General features: G+C 43.3%; 1 protein-coding gene across 1 annotated transcript in view; it reads right to left on the bottom strand.

The window, feature by feature from the left end:
• CAMK1D (calcium/calmodulin dependent protein kinase ID) overlaps positions 1–20,392 on the bottom strand; it is a 239,810-nt gene that overhangs the window by 24,471 nt on the left and 194,947 nt on the right. Inside the window, exons 4-6 of the mRNA XM_082001800.1 lie at positions 17,185–17,323; positions 12,701–12,827; positions 3,799–3,874 (exon numbers count right to left, since the gene is read on the bottom strand). Coding sequence (XP_081857926.1) covers positions 3,799–3,874; positions 12,701–12,827; positions 17,185–17,323 — 342 coding nt within the window. The remainder of the gene's footprint in view (positions 1–3,798; positions 3,875–12,700; positions 12,828–17,184; positions 17,324–20,392) is intronic.

The following is a 20,392-nucleotide window of genomic DNA, read 5'->3' as shown; positions in this document are numbered from 1 at the left end:
TTCAGTCTGGAGAAGAGGAGGCTGAGGGGAGACCTTATCGCTCTCAACTACCTGAAAGGGGGTTGTGGTGAGGTGATCTCATCTCCCAAGTAACCAGCGATGGGATGAGAGCAAATGGCCTTAAGTTGCGCCAGGGCAGGTTTAGATTGGATATGAGGAAAAATTTCTTTACTGAGAGAGTGGTCAGGCATTGGAACAGGCTGCCCAGGGAGGTGGTGGAGTCACCATCCCTAGAGGTGTTGAAAAAAAAACATGTAGACGTGGCACTTCTGGATATGGTTTAGTGGGCATGATGGTTGGACTTGATCTTAAAGGTCTTTTTCAACCTTAATGATTCTGTGATTCTGTGATTCTGTGAGGTGCCCAGAGCCCAGAGCAACTGGACAAGCTGTCGAGTGCACAGGACCACTGTCCCCATCTGGCATGTCATGGGGCTACGGGGAGCTGGACCATCCTGCAACTACAGCTTGAGACCAAGTGGGACACTGTGATTAAACAGCACTAAGCACCTACACGAGGGTAACCAAAGTGAGCCCTGGAGTGGTGCTGACTGTAACAGGAGCTGAAGGATGCAGTTCACATGCAGAAATATTCAAGGAGGTGGTTTGGTCTCAGACCCAATCCCACCCAAGCAGTAGCTGTCTGGCAAACACATTACTATGCTCCTTCTATGGCAACACATTATTGCCATTCATTTTGACTGTACATAATACAAATCAGGTCCTTATTACATGAAGCACAGAAACCCTGAAAAGGTTTCTTTGTTCTGCAAACATGAATTCATAGGGACTCATTCTTAGTAAATTGATTTAAGCCTTCAGGGTTGGGAATTCCCCTTACAGCAAATGGAGAATTTAGATTTGAGGAGTGTGTACGCCTTTCTTGACAGGCCCAGCACATGCTGATTTTGAAAACAGAGCAGGAAACAACTGAGCTGAGCCTTGCAGAAAGAGCATCCTCGCTTAAGAAGGGGGAAGGTTTATGGATGAGACTGAAATCTTCCACCTATCGAAGATGCGTTCATTAAGTAGGTGGTGGAGGACACATTGCTTAGCACTGCTTCATCCATATTTCTCAGCAAGACTCATAAAAGCAACAAGTGCAATAACAAGAAGTCTGCCAGCAAAAAGAGACCTTTGGTGCAAGAGCCATGGTTGAATGAGACTAAAAACTTAGAGGAAAGCAGAGCCAAGTTTATCTCCAGGCAACAAGGATGCAGCAGTTCTCCCCCACTGTGGGCTGCCAGATGGACACATATTTTCATGGTGAATATTTGACAATAAACTGAACCTGGGCAGTGGGCAAGCTTGGAAGTGAGGCAGTGTACTGCTGTCTTGAACTGGCATCATCCTTCTTCCTGCTTTCTGAAGCTGGTATTCAGCAAAGTACTATGAAAAAAAAAAAAAAAGACTCTACCCGATTGTCCCGCCATGGCTGGCAACGACTGAAAACATCAAAAAACCTCAACACCTAGGCCTTCCATGCTCAGGTTTTCTTGTGGAAGATGACACGTTTGGGTCAGCACACACCATCCTCATCTAAAAGAGCACTAGGGAATGGATATGTGAAGCAGCCTCTGAGGTATTTTGGCATGTCTGCTGTCTTCCTCACTGCTGTAGCATGTCCTGCTGGGTTTTGCCACAAAGTCAGAATCAGCACTGTTGGTTTTTGCTTTGTTACGCAAAGGTTTTTTGCATCCTGCTGTTGATGGTTGCTCCAAGATAAATCCATCCCATGCAAAGTTTTGTACTCAACAAGTTTTCAAATATTCATGTAGACTGGAAAGCCAGTCATAAAGCTGATGTTTTTAGGAAGGAATTTGTTTTAAATTAATAAACATACATGCAAACAAATAAAGCCTTCCTATACTATCTTAATATAAAAAAAGTTATTTTAGGTAGCATGTAACTTATGCTCAATACTAAATGAAAATTTAAAGAATGACCGTTGCACAGAGCAGGTAGTACAGCAATGAGGTTTGTCCTGACAAAAATAGTTCTACTACACCATCAAAAAGTTATTCATGTTGACAAGCCATGAAACGTTTGCAGAAGGAGAAAGGGAACAAAATAGGAATGCTTTAATGCTGTGCCTCATTGGAGCTGCTTTTTCTTTCAGTCTTGTATAACTGTGAGAGTTGTGTAAAAGGGAAAAATAAAAAAAAAGGGAAAGTACTGATAATGCTGGCATGAAAAGACATTTGTTTCTGTGGCAGTCAACAACTATACAGCAGCTCTGTGCTCTCTTGCACAAAAGAAACAGGCTTGTTGTGCTCTGTGTGGTCACCCTGGGTCAGCTCATGGCAAAAGCCTGACCTCCTCTCGAAGACCCACATGAATAGCTGCTGCTTCAAAGTCTGCTAGGCTGTGCAGATGCAACCTATGCAATTGTTATTTGAATGACAGGCAGGGACTCATAGACCTGAGCCCTGAGCACACACCATCCCATCAAGACAGGTCCCTAAGCTAGAGGGAATCTTCCTACAGGTTCACAGACCTGTATTTCCTTCTGTATTTCCTTCTCAATCCAAATATTAGCAGTGATTTCATGCGCGCATGCACACAGAGCTGGATTCAGATGATGGTGCCCAGAAGTCTTACGGATGCCCTTCTCTGGACAGCACTAATGATCCCTGGTACCAGGGTATCCCTGTCACCACAGTGGCCAGGACACCTCTCCAATCCTTCCAAGTGTTGTTGCTGGGACAGGAGTTGGCTTACCTACTTCCATGGCTCAAGCACTGAAGATGCACCCACATTTAGGGTACTGGCTGCACCATTTCATGGAGACAAGTCTGGATAAAAGGCAAAAACCTTTTCCCCACGCAGACAGTCAAGCAGTGAAACAGATTGCCCACAGACCTTGTGCAGTCTCTGCCTTTGGAGGATTTCAAGATCCAACTGGATAAAGCCCTAGGCAACCTAGTCTGACCTCAAGGACAGGACTTCCTGAGGTTCCCTCCAATCTAAATTACCCTATTAAGCCTATGTGACGAAGGGTAGCAGGTACTGAATGAGGACAGGCACTAAATCTCCATAAACATACAAGTTCTGAGATCTATTCACCACTTTGGAGAATACACAGAAGTCCTGGTCCTGTAGCTTTCTCAAGCAACTAATCCCCCCTCCTTTGAGCAGCAATGAGTCCTAATAGAGGAGCAAATCTCAGCTACAAAAGCAGAGGCTTAATGGCTTGATGGAAGAGTGACAGAACTGACAGGGCAGAGGTCAGCTCACCCTCTCCTATGGGACCTGATTGTTGGATATAGTAAGGAAAATGATCCCTCATTTTCTGTAAATTCTCAGTACTTTGTATTATGTTTTAATGAGAATAATTCACTGCAGTACATAAAAAACTCTTCACCCCTTATCCCTCTCTGTGCCCTCCCCAGCGGATGGAAAGCCGTTACAATGATGCCTCAAGAGAGGTGATCTTTCAGGATATGGCTGGGGGCATGATGCTGTCCTCTGTGGACATGGCCAAATTTGTTTCCTGTCAAAGGGGAGGGAATAGCTTCACTAATGTCACAACCTGGACAAGGCCATACTATTGCACACAGTGTAGTGCAGGTGGGAGCAAGGATTTTTGCTTTCAAAGGGTTCTGGTTCATTTCCTATCACTTCTGCCCAAATTTCAGCCTTCATGTAACTGGGAAGTGTCCAAGGTTCATGTTATTCTGGGTCACAAGTGTCAGAGATGAACTTTCTTGGACCAGACAAGTGTGTATCTACATGGTGGGAGAACATGTTGCAGGTCCCAAAGCTGCCTGTGACTGAAAACCCAACAGATGATACTCACAGGATGTATGCGATGACCCCGATGGACCAGCAGTCCACGGCTTTGCTGTAGGGTTTCTGGGCCAGCACTTCAGGAGCTGAAAATTAAAAGCCAAAAAAGTACATGTTACAAGGCCAAATATCTGAATGTGATCAAGAGGTAGGACCCTGAAACTTGAAGCTCCCCGAGACCTTGGGTTGCCCTCCACATACAGACCTTGCATTTGCAAATATCCTGATGTTTTTGAAGCTCATATTCTCACAAAGAAGGATGACTCCTAAAGTAGAGCAAATTCCCGATTTTATGACTCCAAGGACAGAAGAGAAAACCAAGCCCAGAAAAATGCACGAGGGGCAGAGGGCCATCACCTCCCTGTCAGAGGAACCTTAGGAGACTTGGAGGAAAATGAGGCCGAGCTTTGCACTGGTGCTGAGACGCACATTCACCCTGACAGCCTTGCAGCTCCACTGCATCGTGCTGCCAAACGGTGGGTTCAAGAGGCAACTCAGAAAGTGCAGTGTGTCAGGAGGGCGATAAGTTACTCTGCAGGAGAGGAAGGAGAGCTGTCACCACACCTCCCAACAGCTGCCTTCTGAATCCTGCTGGATGCCAGAGTCAGAAGGAGTCATTTGTCCTTCTGCGTCTGGGAACACAGACACCTCAGAGGGAGAAACGAAAAGTAGCCAGAATCGGACACGTACATAACAGAACTGAACCTTCTGCCTCTATAGCTTTCAGCCACCATAGTCTGGATTTTGCTAGAAGTGAGAGCCTGGGCATTTATTGAAACTCTTTGTGGGTCTGCTTTCCTTTCTTACACCAGTGAGAGTTAAAAAGGTGCATTTTTTGATTGGGAGCCTGGAGAATTTTGTTTTCCCTGCTGAGACCTTTCACTGCAAATGCTTAAACCTAAGTTTTAAAACCCTGTGACTCTAATCTTTTTCATATAAACAAGCTTTTGCTTTTTTCAAAGCAAAGTGTCCACAGTAATGCAAGAATATGCATTCCTAAAGCAGACTTGCCACACTGGGTTTTAAGAAGCACAGTATTTCCTCTGAGGACTTCGGAGTTCAAATGCTGCAAAAAAATAATGAAAGGGCAAGTTCTAGCAAAAATATTTCTTTGGGGTACACCTTCCTCTGCTAGGAGTGTTACCAATATCAAAGCAGTTAGTTACTTGAAGAATAGCGAAAAATTTGTGAAGCACATAAATGTATTAGAACTTGAGCCTCCATTTAGTTGGTACATATGCTCCGGTGTACTGGTATGGACTCTTCAAAGAGTTAAGCTAGACAAGTCAACAAAACTATGGTCAAAACTGCCAGCAAGGAAGGGAACAGGAAGCAATAATGAAAAACAGCGAAGACTTTCTAGTGCTTGGGCATGAGAGCTTCTAGAAGGCATTGAAGAGAAGACAGTTTACGAGGCAGATGAAGGCATCCAGGTTGCATTTCCACAAGCAGCTGAATGATGGAAAGGGTCAAGTCACACTGGAGACACACTGTAAAAAGGAAGAAAATCCAGGGGAATGTGGATAAAAATATAGCTGGCAGCCAGATTATGAAGACTCTTGAATATTGGGATATGCCCCAATCTGCAGCACAGGGTAAATATTGCCCCAATCTTCAAGTCATCCAGCAAACTGGGACCACTGCATGTGTAAGAAATTTAAGTGACGGTTCTGTTCATATATTTTTAATCCTAATAACTTGTAATGTGTGAATACTCCATCACCTATCCACTACATGCCAAAGGAGGTTTCTTTCCACTGTACCTAGCATGAATGGCTCCTAACCTGGCCCTAGGTACTTGGCAGAAACCTGCACCTCAATTCCTGAGAAGCCTCTGACTCCTTCCAGGACATGGGCACGCTGCTGCAATCTATCAAGATAAAGGTTAAAATGTTCTTACTACAATAGGGGATGTGGAAATATAAAAGGCATCTACAGTTGGTGCCCAAAATGTAACTCCTTTTGAACTCCTTAACTCCTAACGCTGGGTCAGGGTCTCTGTGTCAGCTTGGTGCTAGTGAGTCTGGCGGGGGTGAATTTGAAGACAAACTTGGGACAAAAGAATAACGCACCGGAGGGCCATCCTATTTGTCCTGACACTGCCTCCCAGATAACCTGGCAAGCTGGGACAATCTGCAAATTTACATTTCTCTTGTATAAAATGGTTGTTCCTCAAAGTTGCTCAAGACAACCTTCCCAGACAACTCTTGTGTCCCTTAATCTGACTTTTTCCATTCTGGTACATCAAAATTTGCCTCCCAATTTTCCTCTAAAAAGAATGTTTTTTCAAAATGTGCATCAAATAGAGTTTGTGAGACTCAATTTCCTGTTTTGTTCCATCCCTTGTGACTGAATTTTGTGACAAAATATGTGGAAGAAGGGAGTTAATTTCCCCCTGTCCTTAGGTGATTAGATGTCTTCCAACTCTCCAGTCCTTCCAAATTCTCAGTATTTTATTCATGTATCTCTTCTACCTTTGACTCTCTGCTTCTGTTCACATCATTTTCAAGACTGGTAAACATTATACATCTTATATCCCCCAAAGAAAATATTATGCAAATGGCTCCTGAGCACCACAGATCCTAGTGAGCTCCTGACATTATACCCATATGCCACATTAACATAACAGAGAACAAATCTGAGACGAGGGGATGTGAACTATATAAAGATTCTCCCTCTTAAAACATCAAAGCTGTGCTGGGGCGTTTCTCTGTGTTCTAAAGGAGTGAAGAGCACTGATAACAGGCAGTTGCTGCTGCGGATGGTGGCCGTGAAGCAGGTAAGAACACCACAGGATCAAGCCCAAAGCGAACACGAGGCTATTACCTCCCCTTTGGTAAACTTTAGTGAAGAAAGGCAGGAGGTTTAAACAATTATTTTAAGGCCAAATGGATGCTTTTCATTTTTCTTCCAAAGAGCAGGAACAACAACAGGAACAGGAGAACTTAGCTAAGCATCATCTGTCTCTTGATATATGGAAAAGACAGAAATATTTAATGAGCTGAAAAACAAGTTAGAGGAGCTCTCAGAGATGACGGTAGATCACTGCCAAGAGGCAAAAGCAGGAGACAGAATGAAAAAAATCCAAGAGCTGACGGCAGTAAAGGATCAACACAGACGGCTGAGGAGACAAAACAGCAGTGAGGAGAAGGGGAAAGTCAAAGCTCCCATTTCTGGCGCTGGGGAAATGGCAGCTGAGCAAAGCCTTCCAGTATTGCACCTCCCCAGGGAATCACTGTGGGCTCAAATGCTACACAAGAGTCATCCATAGAAAGGGAAGCCAATGAAGCAAACCTCGACCCTTCCTCCACATCCAGGAACTGTGTTTCAGGCCAAATCAGCATTGCTACCAGCAACATGCGGCAGGTAAAATGTTGGGTAATGGTCCCAGGGCCTCATCCCACCTGCAGGTACATGAAGATGGGCTTCCCAGGCCAGATGATCTGCTGGTTTACAGTTAGGGTTTTTTTTGTTTGTTTGTTTAGTTATGTTCTCCTTTTAATAAGAGAAGAAGGCTTGTTTCAAATGGAGGTTTTAAGAAAAGGTGCAGAACAGGAATGTTTGGAAACCTTTCAGAGCACTATGCAATTGCCCCCAGTGAACACAGCTATGCTAATAAGCCCCCCAAAAATGCAGCTGCTGGATGCCAAAACCAGCAATCCATGTTCTTGCAAAGAGCTCAAGTGATGGGAATTGCTCTGATACTTTAAGACTGTTGAACAAACTGTACAAGTCATGAGGGTGCCTGTTCTTTATACCAGCCTCATACTTAAAAGCAATTCTCCTTCACTCCCATGACGGTGCTACTCCCAGCAGATTTTGCTGTCTCACAAGAACTCAGTCTAATGCCATTTTCTGTGGTTTATATGGCTTCCCACAAGCTGCATGCCAGAAGGAATGAGGCATTTGAACAAAGGATGATGGTTTTGAAGATCCCCATAGGAGTGACAAATCAGCAGGCTGCCATAAATGTGGGAGGAATAAAAAGATCTAAATAGGGTTAAAATAACCAGGGACCTGCTTACATTGGGCAGGGACACAGCTGAACTGGCCCAGCAAATTGGCCTGGTGCAAGCCAGGACTAGTAATTCAGCTGGTAACTATTTTAGTGCCAGTTTCTATCATGTAGGCAATGTGAAGTGTAAGTGAAGAAGGAGAAACGTGAATGGGCTGCACAGGTACAAGATGGCCATGAAATCTGAGAGGGAAGGTGAGTAACAAGCAGAGTTTTTAGGGGACACCAAAGGGAGATAATGCCAGCCCCACTGCTTAGGACTCTGCACCATTGAGAAGATGGTTGGTTGCATAAAGGGCCAACACAGCCCCTTTCCTGAAGGCAATGATGGTGCAAGAGCAATGTGAGCTCCCCTGCCGCCATACAAAGCATCTTCCTCATGGTGCAAACAGGCTGAGAGTCATATGAAGCAGCTTCACCATGAGACCAGAGCCCCTCTTCCACTGACTCCTGGGATGAAAACAACTTCTTTCCCTCTTTCACACAGTCCTCCAGTGTTCATTGCGTTCTGGTTGGCCAAGATTTTGCAGTTTCATGCTGTTTCTGAAGGACGGCAGGGTTTCAGTGCAGCTTTGCTGGCTTCTCGTGCTCCTGCTGTCCCTATTTCATGTTGCCAAGCCAGATTTAGGTAGCTGTCATGAACATAGCGCAGCTACAACCACACGCAAGCAAACCCCGTTTCAAGATACGGCAATGGAGCTGAGTGGTCACACTGTTGGGAGCTTGTGCCTGAGCAGACTCTGGTGTGAGCAGTTCCCGTGCTTTATTTTTACTTTATTACTCATGTTACTGCATAAACAAGTCCTCGGCTTGCTTTTTGCTAATAAGGCTATTCCAAAGGCTTATTGAATATTTTCAAACCTTTGACTCAAAGGATACCGAATAAGTCAAAATTCAACATGGAAATCTGTTGCTTACTTAAATGCTTACTTAAAGTCTTGCACAGGGCTAAGAGAAACACACTTTGATATGATCTGAAATTGCTACTGTATTTCTGGCAGAGCTGAAAGGTGTGAAATGACCTTTCATAAAAGAACTACGGAGAATAAAAACAGTGACTGAGGGTGTATAGGGACCAACCACACATCTAGGGTGCTAAACCACGACACTATGAAAGGGAAATAAAAGAAAATTTTACTTGAAGTTGGTTTGGGACTCAGAGCAGTAATTTTAAATCTCATTAGGATTAAGATATTAGCCATCCACAAACACAGATCGTAATTCAGCATTTCTGCAGAAGGAGATCAGATTGCCTGAGACAGGCTTTCTAACATTTTTTCCAAACTTTTCAGTGCTCCTAAGTGTCTTGCAAGTCCAAGTCCCATCTGCAAAAGTAACTTAACCTTTTGAAAGACCAACTTTTATGGCAAGTCAGTCAGTGAGACCTAATTCCCAAACAGCCAAAATCCCTTTAGAAGAATTTGCTGAGTGACTGGAGTCACCTCCTTGTGAGTGCCCAACTTGACACACCTCAAGGATGACTCATTTTCCAGCAGTTTTGAACACTTTCTTCATCAAAATCAAGTTCTTACAAACACTCTCAGGCTGAGCAGCCCATGACAGATTGCTAATGGCTTATACAGACCTTGCCCATAATCACACAGATCACTCATGGTTTTGAAAACATGACTTCTTCTCAGTTTAAATGATGGGGTGGGATGGATGCAATATAGTCCACACACCTCGTCTGCAATAAAATGACCCACACGAGCTGCCTCATCTTACCCAATTTAGGTGCTATCTAAAAGTTGGGCATCTAGTCCCAACTCATCACCTAGTCTCCTTCCGTAAGAAATGGAGAGAGAGATAAGAGTGGTAAGCAGATAAGAAAATGAAAGACCTTTTCATTAGAAAAGGTTTTATTATCAGACTCCATCTTCAGTAAGTAAACATTTATATTTGCATATAACAGAAATGGCTCAACTAATTGACTTAAATTATCCTAACCGTCGTCTTTTCACCATAGGACCAAAATCTCTGACAAGACTCCTGAAAGAATGAGATCTCTGAACTGTTGACAGTAATTTAATCTGTAAGGCAGAGACTTAAAAGCTAATGTGCTAATGTCCTACCAGTTATGCAAACTTTGATTTTCAGGAAGAAAACTGATATTTATTAAGAAGTTTAATTATAATTACACCCTCCCTTATTTGACCAATTTCTGAACCACATAAACAGGAATTTAGTGCCTTGGATACCACCGTTCTTGGAGCTGAAACTAAGAAAAGCTGAGTTAATAACTGAAACACACGGAGTTGAAAGTATTTCCTAATCAGGGAAATGAGATAGAAATGACAAGGGGCTTGCATACTTGCAAATACTTGCAAAGAGCAGGAGACATGAGTTAAGATCAGGTCTGCTACCAAGTCAGAAGCTTGTCCAGCACCTTGCACAGTGCAATCCGACTGCATCCGTTTCCGGAGATAAAGCAGTATAAATAGTAGCAGATTTTAATGACTTCTTAACTGAGCCCTGGGTGCCTTTGGCAAGAGATACATGCCTAACTTTTTTCCCAGGAATTTAAAAGCAAAGTGGTTAAACTGACAAAATAATTAATTTCTCATAAAATCTTAGAAAATGGGATGTTCTAGATATCTTTAAAGAAAAGTGCCATGAATTACATTAAGTGATGGATTCCTGAATATTACTTTAACTCTAGGTAAAATGGCTGGGGGAAAAAACCAAAAAGAGTTGGCAGAGAGGACAGTTCATAGGCCAGTAACTGTGGCCCGTGTCTGCCCCAATGCAGACGAGGACACGTATTCATGTTGTGCAATTAGGAGGAAGAACTCTTACATTTATTTGAGGGCATTTTTGGTAGGTGCTGCAAGTCGGAGTGATGCTGGAAGGCATGAAAGCTTTGCATGTGGACAAATTGCAGATCATGTATGCAGAAGCCATGTCATGAGGTATAACACTCATGGAGACTCATTTGTGGGCATCACCACAGTGACTGAGTGACTGACAGTAAAAATTTTCTGTGCTTGGAAAATGTTGCCCGGACAACCAATTATATGAAAAAAAAAAAAACAGCACTAAAGAGGAGCTGCCTCCTGTGCAAAAAAGAAATAGAACAAATATTTTAAGAGGGTTTTTTTTGTGAGAGAGGGGAAACACTCCTGTCAGCACTTCAGAAATAAGCGGCCGTGACCTCTTGAACCGTGATGAGTAAATCCTGCGTTCAGTAAGGTAACAACGGTCCTGGAGGCACTTGTGTGCTATCAGTGCCCAGACCATGAGTAATGAGAGCTCTCAAACATCTCTCAACACGCTACAATTTGTGTCACATGCTCCGAGAACTTCCTCTCCAAAATAGCAAGTTTTCTTTTGTAAATGCTACACTGAGAGGCCATATGAGATCACTCAGTGCCCAAGCAGAGCCGCACTCCCTCATTTTCATCAGCACTTCAGCAAACATCATCTGAGCTTCCCTGCATCTCGCAGACTTACTCTAGTCAGTGCCCATTTCAGAACAAAATAGAACATGTTAATTAAGGACAGAATTGCTGACAGCAAAAATTATGAAAATTGCAGTCTCAACTCGATTCCTGCTAGTGCTTTGGAAAATTTCCAGTCTGGTGTGATTACACAAGACAGCTATTCGGGCTGTACAGAGTGCATCCTGACTCATACGTCTCAAAATAAAAAATGATGGGCTGATGGCTTCACGATGGGAAAGCAAAGGAATCTGTTCTTTTCCTTTTCTTCTCTATCAGCATAGAGTGTACCTGTGCAGTGGGAAGATAATGCCTGGAAAAAGGTATTCCTGGGACAAATTTGGATCACCGTGTCATAACCACATCATCTGTTTGAGTTCTTGTGCCATGGTGTCATCAGAGGTATGAAAACACAGATGAGGTGGCCGCTGCAAAGCTAAAGGAGCCCCTCTCTGACTGCTGGAAAACATCAGGTCTTTCCTACGGGAAAGATGTGAGACAAATCTGTCCCTGGGGAAGCCACTGTCACTTTAGTTTCATGGATTTCATGGACAACCCAGAGATGAATTCTACCGCCTTAGCTGACTAGCTAGGTGTCATAGGAGGCACAGGCTTGCTGGATCTGTCTCATGCATGAAGTGAGCCTTTTAAATAGTGTTTGTTCAAAGAGACCCTGTCATCACCTGCCATCCAATTCTCACTTTCAGTTACTTGAACTTTTTTAAAAGGACGACGGTAAACACTCTGCTAATCAGTAGCCTGGTGCAGTCACTACTGAATGGGCAAAAGAGCAAAGAATAAATGATAGGAGACAATTTGATACTGCTCGGGAAGGCCTGAGGATCTAAAGAGCTTTCGCATACCGACATCTAGGAGTCCGTAACTTAACATGGTTGTAACAGAGGGTGACTGAACATGTCTGAATAAATGTAGCTCTTTCATTTTACCATTTTCTATCAGGGGAACCTGGCAAATATGACCTTTTATGATTAAAATAGTGTTACATTAAGTAAAGCTTCTTGGTTTTATAGGTGCTTGCAGAATTGATGCGTTTGAGGGTATTCTTCATGTGCTCCTAATTTAGCTACAAGCAGTGTCTTTGAGAAAAAACTGATTTTGCAAAGGATTAAGATGTCCCTGCTGATTGCAGGGGAGTTGGACTAGATGACCTTTAAAGGTCCCTTCCAACCCAAAGATTCTACGATTCTGTGATTGGTGCTTTGAAAATCATGAAAGTGAATCCCACAAACCCTGAGCTGGATTGCAGGATGTGGACCCGAAGAAGAGGAGCACACAAGGCAGAGCACCATCAACTTCTGAAATCTTTATTTCTATCGACCATCTGTAAAATCGCATGTGCACTATGTAGTGGCACTGGAAAACAAGTATTATTCCCTTTTCACTATGTGTCTGTATTTCAGCTGGGAAGAAAGGATGGACAGTATAACCAAACCTCTTACCAACATAGCCAGGAGTGCCGCAGGCTGTGGACATCACATCTCCTTTACCCTCCATCTTTGACAATCCAAAGTCACTGATCATGATTTTTGACTCTTCATCCTGGCTGTAGTAAAGTAGGTTCTCGGGCTAGAAAGGAGGACAAGCAAAGTGGGTTTTGAATATGTAAGTCCAGTAACAACATCTGTTAGCTTTGCATTTAACACAATCCTTAGTTACATCATATGTTAATATAGTCGGTTCCCCTCACTAATATAATCTGGTTCCCCTAAATCCTAAAGAATTGTTCCTACAAACTATATGGAGAACCTCTCCAGACTTCTGTGTGGTGACTAATGGAAGAAGCTGACACCTTGAGCTTTGAGTAACTTTCCTGGGATAACAAACTTCTCCTTTGGCACTCCAAATAAGAACTAAAGGCTCATCCTTTACTTGTGAGGTATGTCCAACATACCATCACTCCAGAGTGATAAAAGACAGATTCATTTGAAGGCAGGTAAATATGGTAAATCTAGGTAGCGTAATGAAAAATTTTTGTACAGCATTTAAAAAAAGAAAAAGGAGAACAGTAGGTATTACAGAATTTTTGTATCTTCTCCACTGGAAATTAACTGTTGTGAGAGAGGAAATGCCTTTACAGTTAACAGAGATGCAGCAAGGTTGTTTTAGCTAGAGCTGATTAGGAAAAAGTGCCACAGCACTAAGCACTGCAACTTGTTTATGCTGAGAGAAAACAAGAGTCATTCCACAAAGCCCTGTGACGTTATACCGACGTCAGAGAGGTTGGAGACCCCAACCAAACTCCATCTGCTACAGCATAGTCCCCATCCATATGTTTTGAATGTGCTACTGCTACACAGCAAAGCTCTCGCCAGGTGCTGTGAGACCACGCTTCTTCCCCTACTTAATATCAGAGCTCGCAAAAAAGTCCAGCATCTGCTGGCACTCTGACAGCCTGGAGGTAACGGGGTGCCATTGCACCACCCGGGCCTCAGGGTCTTCGTCTATAAAAGCGACAGATACCCAACGTTTCAACACAACCCTGGTGTAGACTTTTGCCCAGAAGCTGGTACAAACGCCTACCCGCATGCGACACATTCTGCCTATCAACCCGCTGTGTGCTCCAGGAAATGGTGAGAAGCAGCCGGGGCCACACACAGCATCATCAAACTCCTTGGGACACACGCTTGGGTCTGTAAGGAGGAGCCATTGCACGGCAGCAGCACCAGCATCCGTCCTCCCTCCTGCTCTGGGGAAAGTGGGGACGAAGAAGTGCCGGGAGGTGACGCCGCCTCCACCCTACGCTGAGGTTCCCGTTCAGCTTCAAGTGGAGGTTAAAGCACTTTCTGGCTCCCCAGCCCCAGCACGAAGCCACGTAGTGATGGCTTTATCCATGGGACACGATGGCCAAAAGAGGATCTACAAGCTGCATCCACAGCTGTGAGCCAGCTGGGACTGAGGCAAAAGGGAAATAATTCCGTCCATAAAACTAATTATGAAGTTGAACCATTTATGTTTCTTTCTCATGATACCTCCTAAGTCCAGTGCTTTAACTGGCTGTTATTATGCTGACACTGTTTTTAGGCACCACGTGAGTGAGTTTTACGTTTTACGCCATGGTCTGCCCTTGGTTGGAGTTACTCCTGGTTTTTACTAGTGCGCTTCTGATCTGCTGAGGGGTTGGTAGACCTGGTGTTAAGGGAAGGACAATTATTTCCCAGTGATTTTTGCTAACTCACCTTCAGGCCCACACATATTTAGTAAGGCCAAGAACCCACCCATTTAAAACTTAAATTTGTTTAAAACCCGTTTAAAAGAACTCTGATTCTTTAAGCTGATTAATTAAAAAAGTATTAATGAAGTGGCTTTGTACCAAGCAGAGCTGCGGAAGCCTTTCAGTTCTTTTGTACATCCTGGACTTCCCTGGACTTCATCTACCGCCATTTCTTGTTATCTGCTACTGCATTATTTAGATCAGAGACTTGGAGCACAGATCTGCTTTTCCTAACTACAGCAAGTACTATTTTGGTCTCTGAATAACACATAATTACAATAAATAATTGTTATAGATATTTCAAGGGTTGTATTTTTGTAGAGTGGATTCTTTCCCAGAGTTTCATTTTCGGGAATCACAATTCGAAACTTGCATTTATCTTGGTATTTTGAGATCATAAGAAGCCTTATTATATCCCTATTTTTGCCATCATGGTATGTTTGTGCTAACAGAAATTCACAGCAGGTGTTCCTCATATACCATATTTTATGAGTCATTTTAACAACTGATATGGTACTGACAAAGACTTGCAAACAAAAAGAAAGAAAGAGAAAAAGAGCTAGTCTTTGCCCCAAAATACCACTGGAGGTTGGTTTGATCTAAATTCAGTGTGTCCTTACACAAACTCTGAACGTAATTTGTAGATGAATCCACTTCCCAATTACCAGATCTCATTTTATTATAAGAACTTTTTAATAAGATTAATCTGTTTTAAAGTGAGAGCTATAGCCTTCATTTAGATTATAAAGACAGGAATATTAAGAGCTTGTACAATTGAATATCTGAATTAAGAGGACTCAGACCTCCCGCCAAAACCTCTGGTTGCAGAAAGAAGCCTGAAGTTATTTCCTACACATTGAACTTGAGAGAAAGCTGATCACGTTAAAATACTAAACAACGCTTCCATACTGAAATGTGGTGGAACACTAATAAAAATGAGAATATTTCTACATACTTCAGCACAAGGGCAGGAAATGAATGGGAACTGTGGGCCACACGTGAAGACTCTAGGAGATGGAAGACTAAACAGTGCCTCCTTACAGATAACCCACTATTTGGGACTGTTCGGACTAAACTGCACAACACTGAGGAAATATTAGTTGTGGACATTGGTGTATATTTTCCTTCAGTGGATTCAAGCTTTTACCTTAAAAATGTGTCAAACCAATACTTTAAAAATATATTTCTACTGTCTATTAATCTACTCTATCTTTTGAAGTGAAGCTCCTAGGATGGCTGCTTTTGGCAGAGGTATCCAGGACTGAGGAAAGTCCCTTGCAGCAGCAAGGTGTGGAAAAGCTCGCAATCCCAGGGGAACAACCCCTTCACAGCAAAAAGATTCACATCTGGAGTCAAAGAGTGGCAGAAGGAAAAACTGTATTAAAGTTTTTCCAAAACAAGGCCATGTCTGCCTCTCTTGGGCACCGCTCCACCTTGGTGCTGGCGGTTACGGCGGTAACAGGCTCTGTTTTGGCCCCACTGCATCACACCTTGCAGTAAGTATTTTACTCTATGCGGCTTTTCACATCAGCACTAATTTTGGGGGAGATAAAAAGCAAATAAATAGTATCTCTCATTGCTACAATTTTTCATCCATCTTAAGGCAAAACAGTGAGGTCACATTGCCAGCACTACAACCTTTGTTAACAGGACTTCCCAAAGATTGCAAACATGTAGTTTAACATTAGACTGTATTAAAATACAGTTAATTTAAAAATACATTTAATTTTAAAAAGTATGTAAGAAGTAAAAAAGAGAAAAAAACCCCCTTCTTTGTGACTCTTGACTCTATTAACGTTCATTAAGCCTTTACATATTATGACCCATTTAGCCAAATTCCACTGTCTTTACAAGAGGACAATTCAATGCCAGAGCATCAACATCCAAGGCAACTCCAAGCAGGGTTTGGAGCATCCCTCCAAAACACAACCAGAAGTGTTATCTCATTCAAAGAATTCTTAATTTCTGGCATCAAACATTGACAGAATTAACTAGCTCAGGAACTGAAACTACAGTTTTCTTTTGACATTAGTATCTTTTTCTAATGCCTTCTGCTAATTTATTATTTGAGACACTTAAGATGGCGAGGTTTACCCGTGTGTTATGAAATCCAAGCCTTTCTGCTTATTTTAATGACAGTTTAATATATAGGCAGGAAACAATACAGAAATAATGTTTTGGGGTTTTTTTCCACAAAAGCCGAGAGGTATTGATGTGCTATCACAGTACAGCTGAAAGGAAAATGATCTAAAAATCACATGAAACTTTGCTGTTAACAGTGTCTCCAAACACACTGGTCCAAAGAGCATGATAGGAAATCATCCCACTTTCCCACACTATTTATTTTTACTAATTATTATTAAGTAAAAGTAAATATAGCACAGCAAATCTGCAAAATACTTTACAGCAGTGAACACTTACATCCCAGCTGAGATGAGTTTCCTGCCTTCCTGTAAGGTTTTGGGTCTTAGTGAATTACTTTTTCCCCACATGATATGTGCAAAACTCCCGTTGTAACAGCATTGACTGCAAAGTCCTCATTAAAACCAATAACGATGGGAGGATATGGAGCCTTCAGAGCATTCCTCTTAAGGGAAAAATGCACTGAAACAGCCAGTCCCAGGGGAGGCTGGATTTTCATGCGTTAGACTCACGTAATTATGCAACTTTCGTTAACACTGCCCGGAGGACTGAGTCACACTGCGGTCCTACCTTCAGGTCCCTGTGCACGATGCCCATTCGGTGCAGGTAGTAGACAGCATCCAGGACCTGCCGGATGAGGGTGCTGGCATCCTTCTCAGTGTAGAAACCTTTCTCAACGATGCGGTCGAAAAGCTCTCCCCCAGACACTCTGGAAAACATGACGGGATGCAGGAGTGTGAGGATATGCTTTGTAACATGTTCTCTACCTCACTCAAGGATGGCCAAGGCCACGTACTAGCCATAGGCAGTCAACACACATCCGTTTGGAGCTCTGGGGGCTCCCCCACTGTCCCAACAAGCATTTGGTTTTGGCTTCTTCATAGTCCAAGCACTGGTCTCTGCCTCAGAGACCAGAATCATAGAATCATAGAACATAGAATCATTAAGGTTGGAAAAGGCCTTTAAGATCACCAAGTCCAACCATGAACCCAACACCACCATGCCCACTCAACCATGTCCCGAAGTGCCATGTCCACACGATTTTTGAACACTTCCAGTGATGGTGACTCCATCACCTCCCTGGGCCGCCTGTTCCAATGCTTGACCACTCTTAGAAGAGTGGTAGAAGAGCAGCAAGGGGCAAAGAAAAGAAGTAACAGAATTAAACCAGAAATAGTCCTGCTATAATGGACAATAAAATCCATGACACATCAGAGAATGGTCAAAGACTCACCAGCCCTTGCAGAGGTAAACCACAACTCTACCTCAGCAAGAGCCAAGGGGAGCGGACACAAGTTCCACGCTGTCCCACCCTAGCGAACTTTGTATAGGTGCATTCGGTCTGCCCGTCCTGCTGGCGCTGGCCCACTGAGGTTGTCAGGCTCCCTACTAGTATCAGCCCTTGGGGTTCACTTTTCACTTCGCTGTCCAAGGCTTGGGTTTTGCCCTTGGAGGAATGGTCCCATTCCCCTTTCCCTACTGGTGAGTGAAATGCATGCAGTAATTACTGCCAGAACCTGTAGAGCATTAGTTCATTAAAGGACTCTGGGTCTCTGGCAATTTTAAATGCTCTCAGCCCCCCCCGCCCCCCGCCTTTACTCACACACGTATGTTCATTTATCAGCAGCCACAAAGTTTAGGCAGAGCACAGCCTCTGCCTCACACTGGCAGCAGACACTTATTGATGAGGGTGTGCAGATTATCAGCGCAATTAATCACCAGATGACACAGATGGGGAAAGGATTCCACAACTCAAAGAGGAAATAAAATGAAACTTGGACATCCCACTATTTAATGTCTGCTATATTATGCTTTTCTTCTGCCCTGCTAGAAATAACACGTTCTGAACTCAATCATAAATAAAGAATGGACACATTAAAACTCCCTGGAGGAGTATCTGGGGAAACAAAAGAGAAAAGAAATGTCTGAGTAATTGAAATAATAAAACTGTCAGCAAAAAACTGCCCTGCTAGCGTAAATAAAAGATTTCCATTTTAACAAGCAAAGCCTATTAAAAAATAAAATGTATGCAGTATGTTTTTCCAGCAAGTTGCACCACTTAGCATATCATAAATAGCACAGTAAAACTTTCTTTAAAAACAAACCTAATAAAGGGAAAAAAATAAATGATTACAGTCATTAAATACGTATAGACTGGGAGCTTGTCGTTATACGAACACTAAGTAATTCAGCCACAGCCACTTCAAGCAATAATCTGCTTGAATAATGCCATGAAGTCACTTCCTAGGGAAGTTTGGAGCCTGAATGGAAGAGAAAGCTACCACTAAAAATGAACACATTCAACTTTCAAACTGAAAAGCAATCTTGGAAGAAAGAAAAATAAACCGGATAATCCCTCTATTAAGTGCTAGGCCAACAGACCAAATAGCTTGCTAAAATATTGGCATTAAACCAAAACTCTGCAGTAAAGGTGAAGTTCAACCAGGGTCTGAAGTCTACCCAGGAGAGCCCTGGCTGTACCAGCAGCCCTGGGGCTTGCTGCCGGCAGAGAGGGACCGGAGCAGCAGTGCCGGCTGACACCGGGGTGAGGAAAACACCCTGGTACCATACCGAATCGGAGAGCCCGTGACTCATGGCACAGTGGGGAAGGAGGAATGGCAGGTAGAGGCTGCGCCGGCAGAAGTGCCTTCACACGACACCCTGCTGTGAGATGACACCCTGAACCCCCTACAGAAAAACTTGAATTAAACCCCTTTCTTTCCTAGTTTCTTACAACAGGAGTTGTATTCCTCATATATATATATGTAAATATATGTATCTGTACATACACAGGGTGCTGCTCCAAGGCCCTCTCAGCACTACACCCTTTGCCCAACCCATTGCGTGCCTTGCCAAGGGAGAATGGACACACGTCTGCCTCACTGTCCGCCGAAGGCAGATACAGTTCTATTGAATCTGGCTCCTATTAGCTGGCTGTCTTTTTATATTTCCCCTGCAGCCTTTTTGTTTCCCGTGGATTGATTGCACTGAAAATTGAGCCCATGCAGTAATTAATATGACTGAATACAGCACATTTCCCCGTGAAAATGCAGTGCGTGCTGTTTTGCAATTTCATACAGTTACTTTTGTTATATTCAAGAGATGGACTGCTTTCGTAGATACTGATTTGCATCATGTGCTTTCCGGCACAAGGACTTTCTCCTTCAACATTTGTAGAGAGTGTCGTTCCACAAAAATTTTTTCATTAAAATGACAAAATTTCCCTCCATGCCAGCTCACTTCCCATCCCCCTTAAGCCTCATTCTTTAATCAAAAGCTTTCCTTAGTTAGATTTAGTCTAGTGGATCTACTGTACCCTAGCTCAATCTGTTTATAATTTTCTTTCAACACACAGAAGATATTTGCAACCTCTTAAATGATCCATTGCAAAACAGGGTTTAATCCAAGGACTGAGAAGGAGCAGCCGGTAAGTTCGCAGCCATTTGCTTATTCAGTGTCAACAGCATCCCAGGTGCACGCCGAGAGTCGAAGGACCCTCCTCCTAGTTATCCATGTGGTGACTCTGTTGTGGTACATGGGATTTGCATTACGTGTTTGCACTCACCTATAGACGCTCCCTGCACCGGGCGAGTGTCATGGCTGGGGTTCACCTCCCAGGGAAGCTCTGCAACTCAGCACCCAAAGCCATAGCTCCTTTCCATACGGAGCCTATGTCCATGTGGCTTTTCTCCTCCAAAATAGGGTTAATTCAACCGTGACGTTGGGAGTGCTGCTGCCTGTGTGCTGCCTGAGGGCTGACAGAAGTCAACGCTGTACC

This window comes from Phaethon aethereus, assembly GCF_964289735.1.
Source record: "Phaethon aethereus genome assembly, chromosome: 1".
In the NCBI taxonomy this organism is placed as follows: Eukaryota; Metazoa; Chordata; class Aves; order Phaethontiformes; family Phaethontidae; genus Phaethon; species Phaethon aethereus.
The sequence above is the reverse complement of the archived record's forward strand: the minus strand, read 5'-3'. Positions and strand labels throughout refer to the sequence as shown.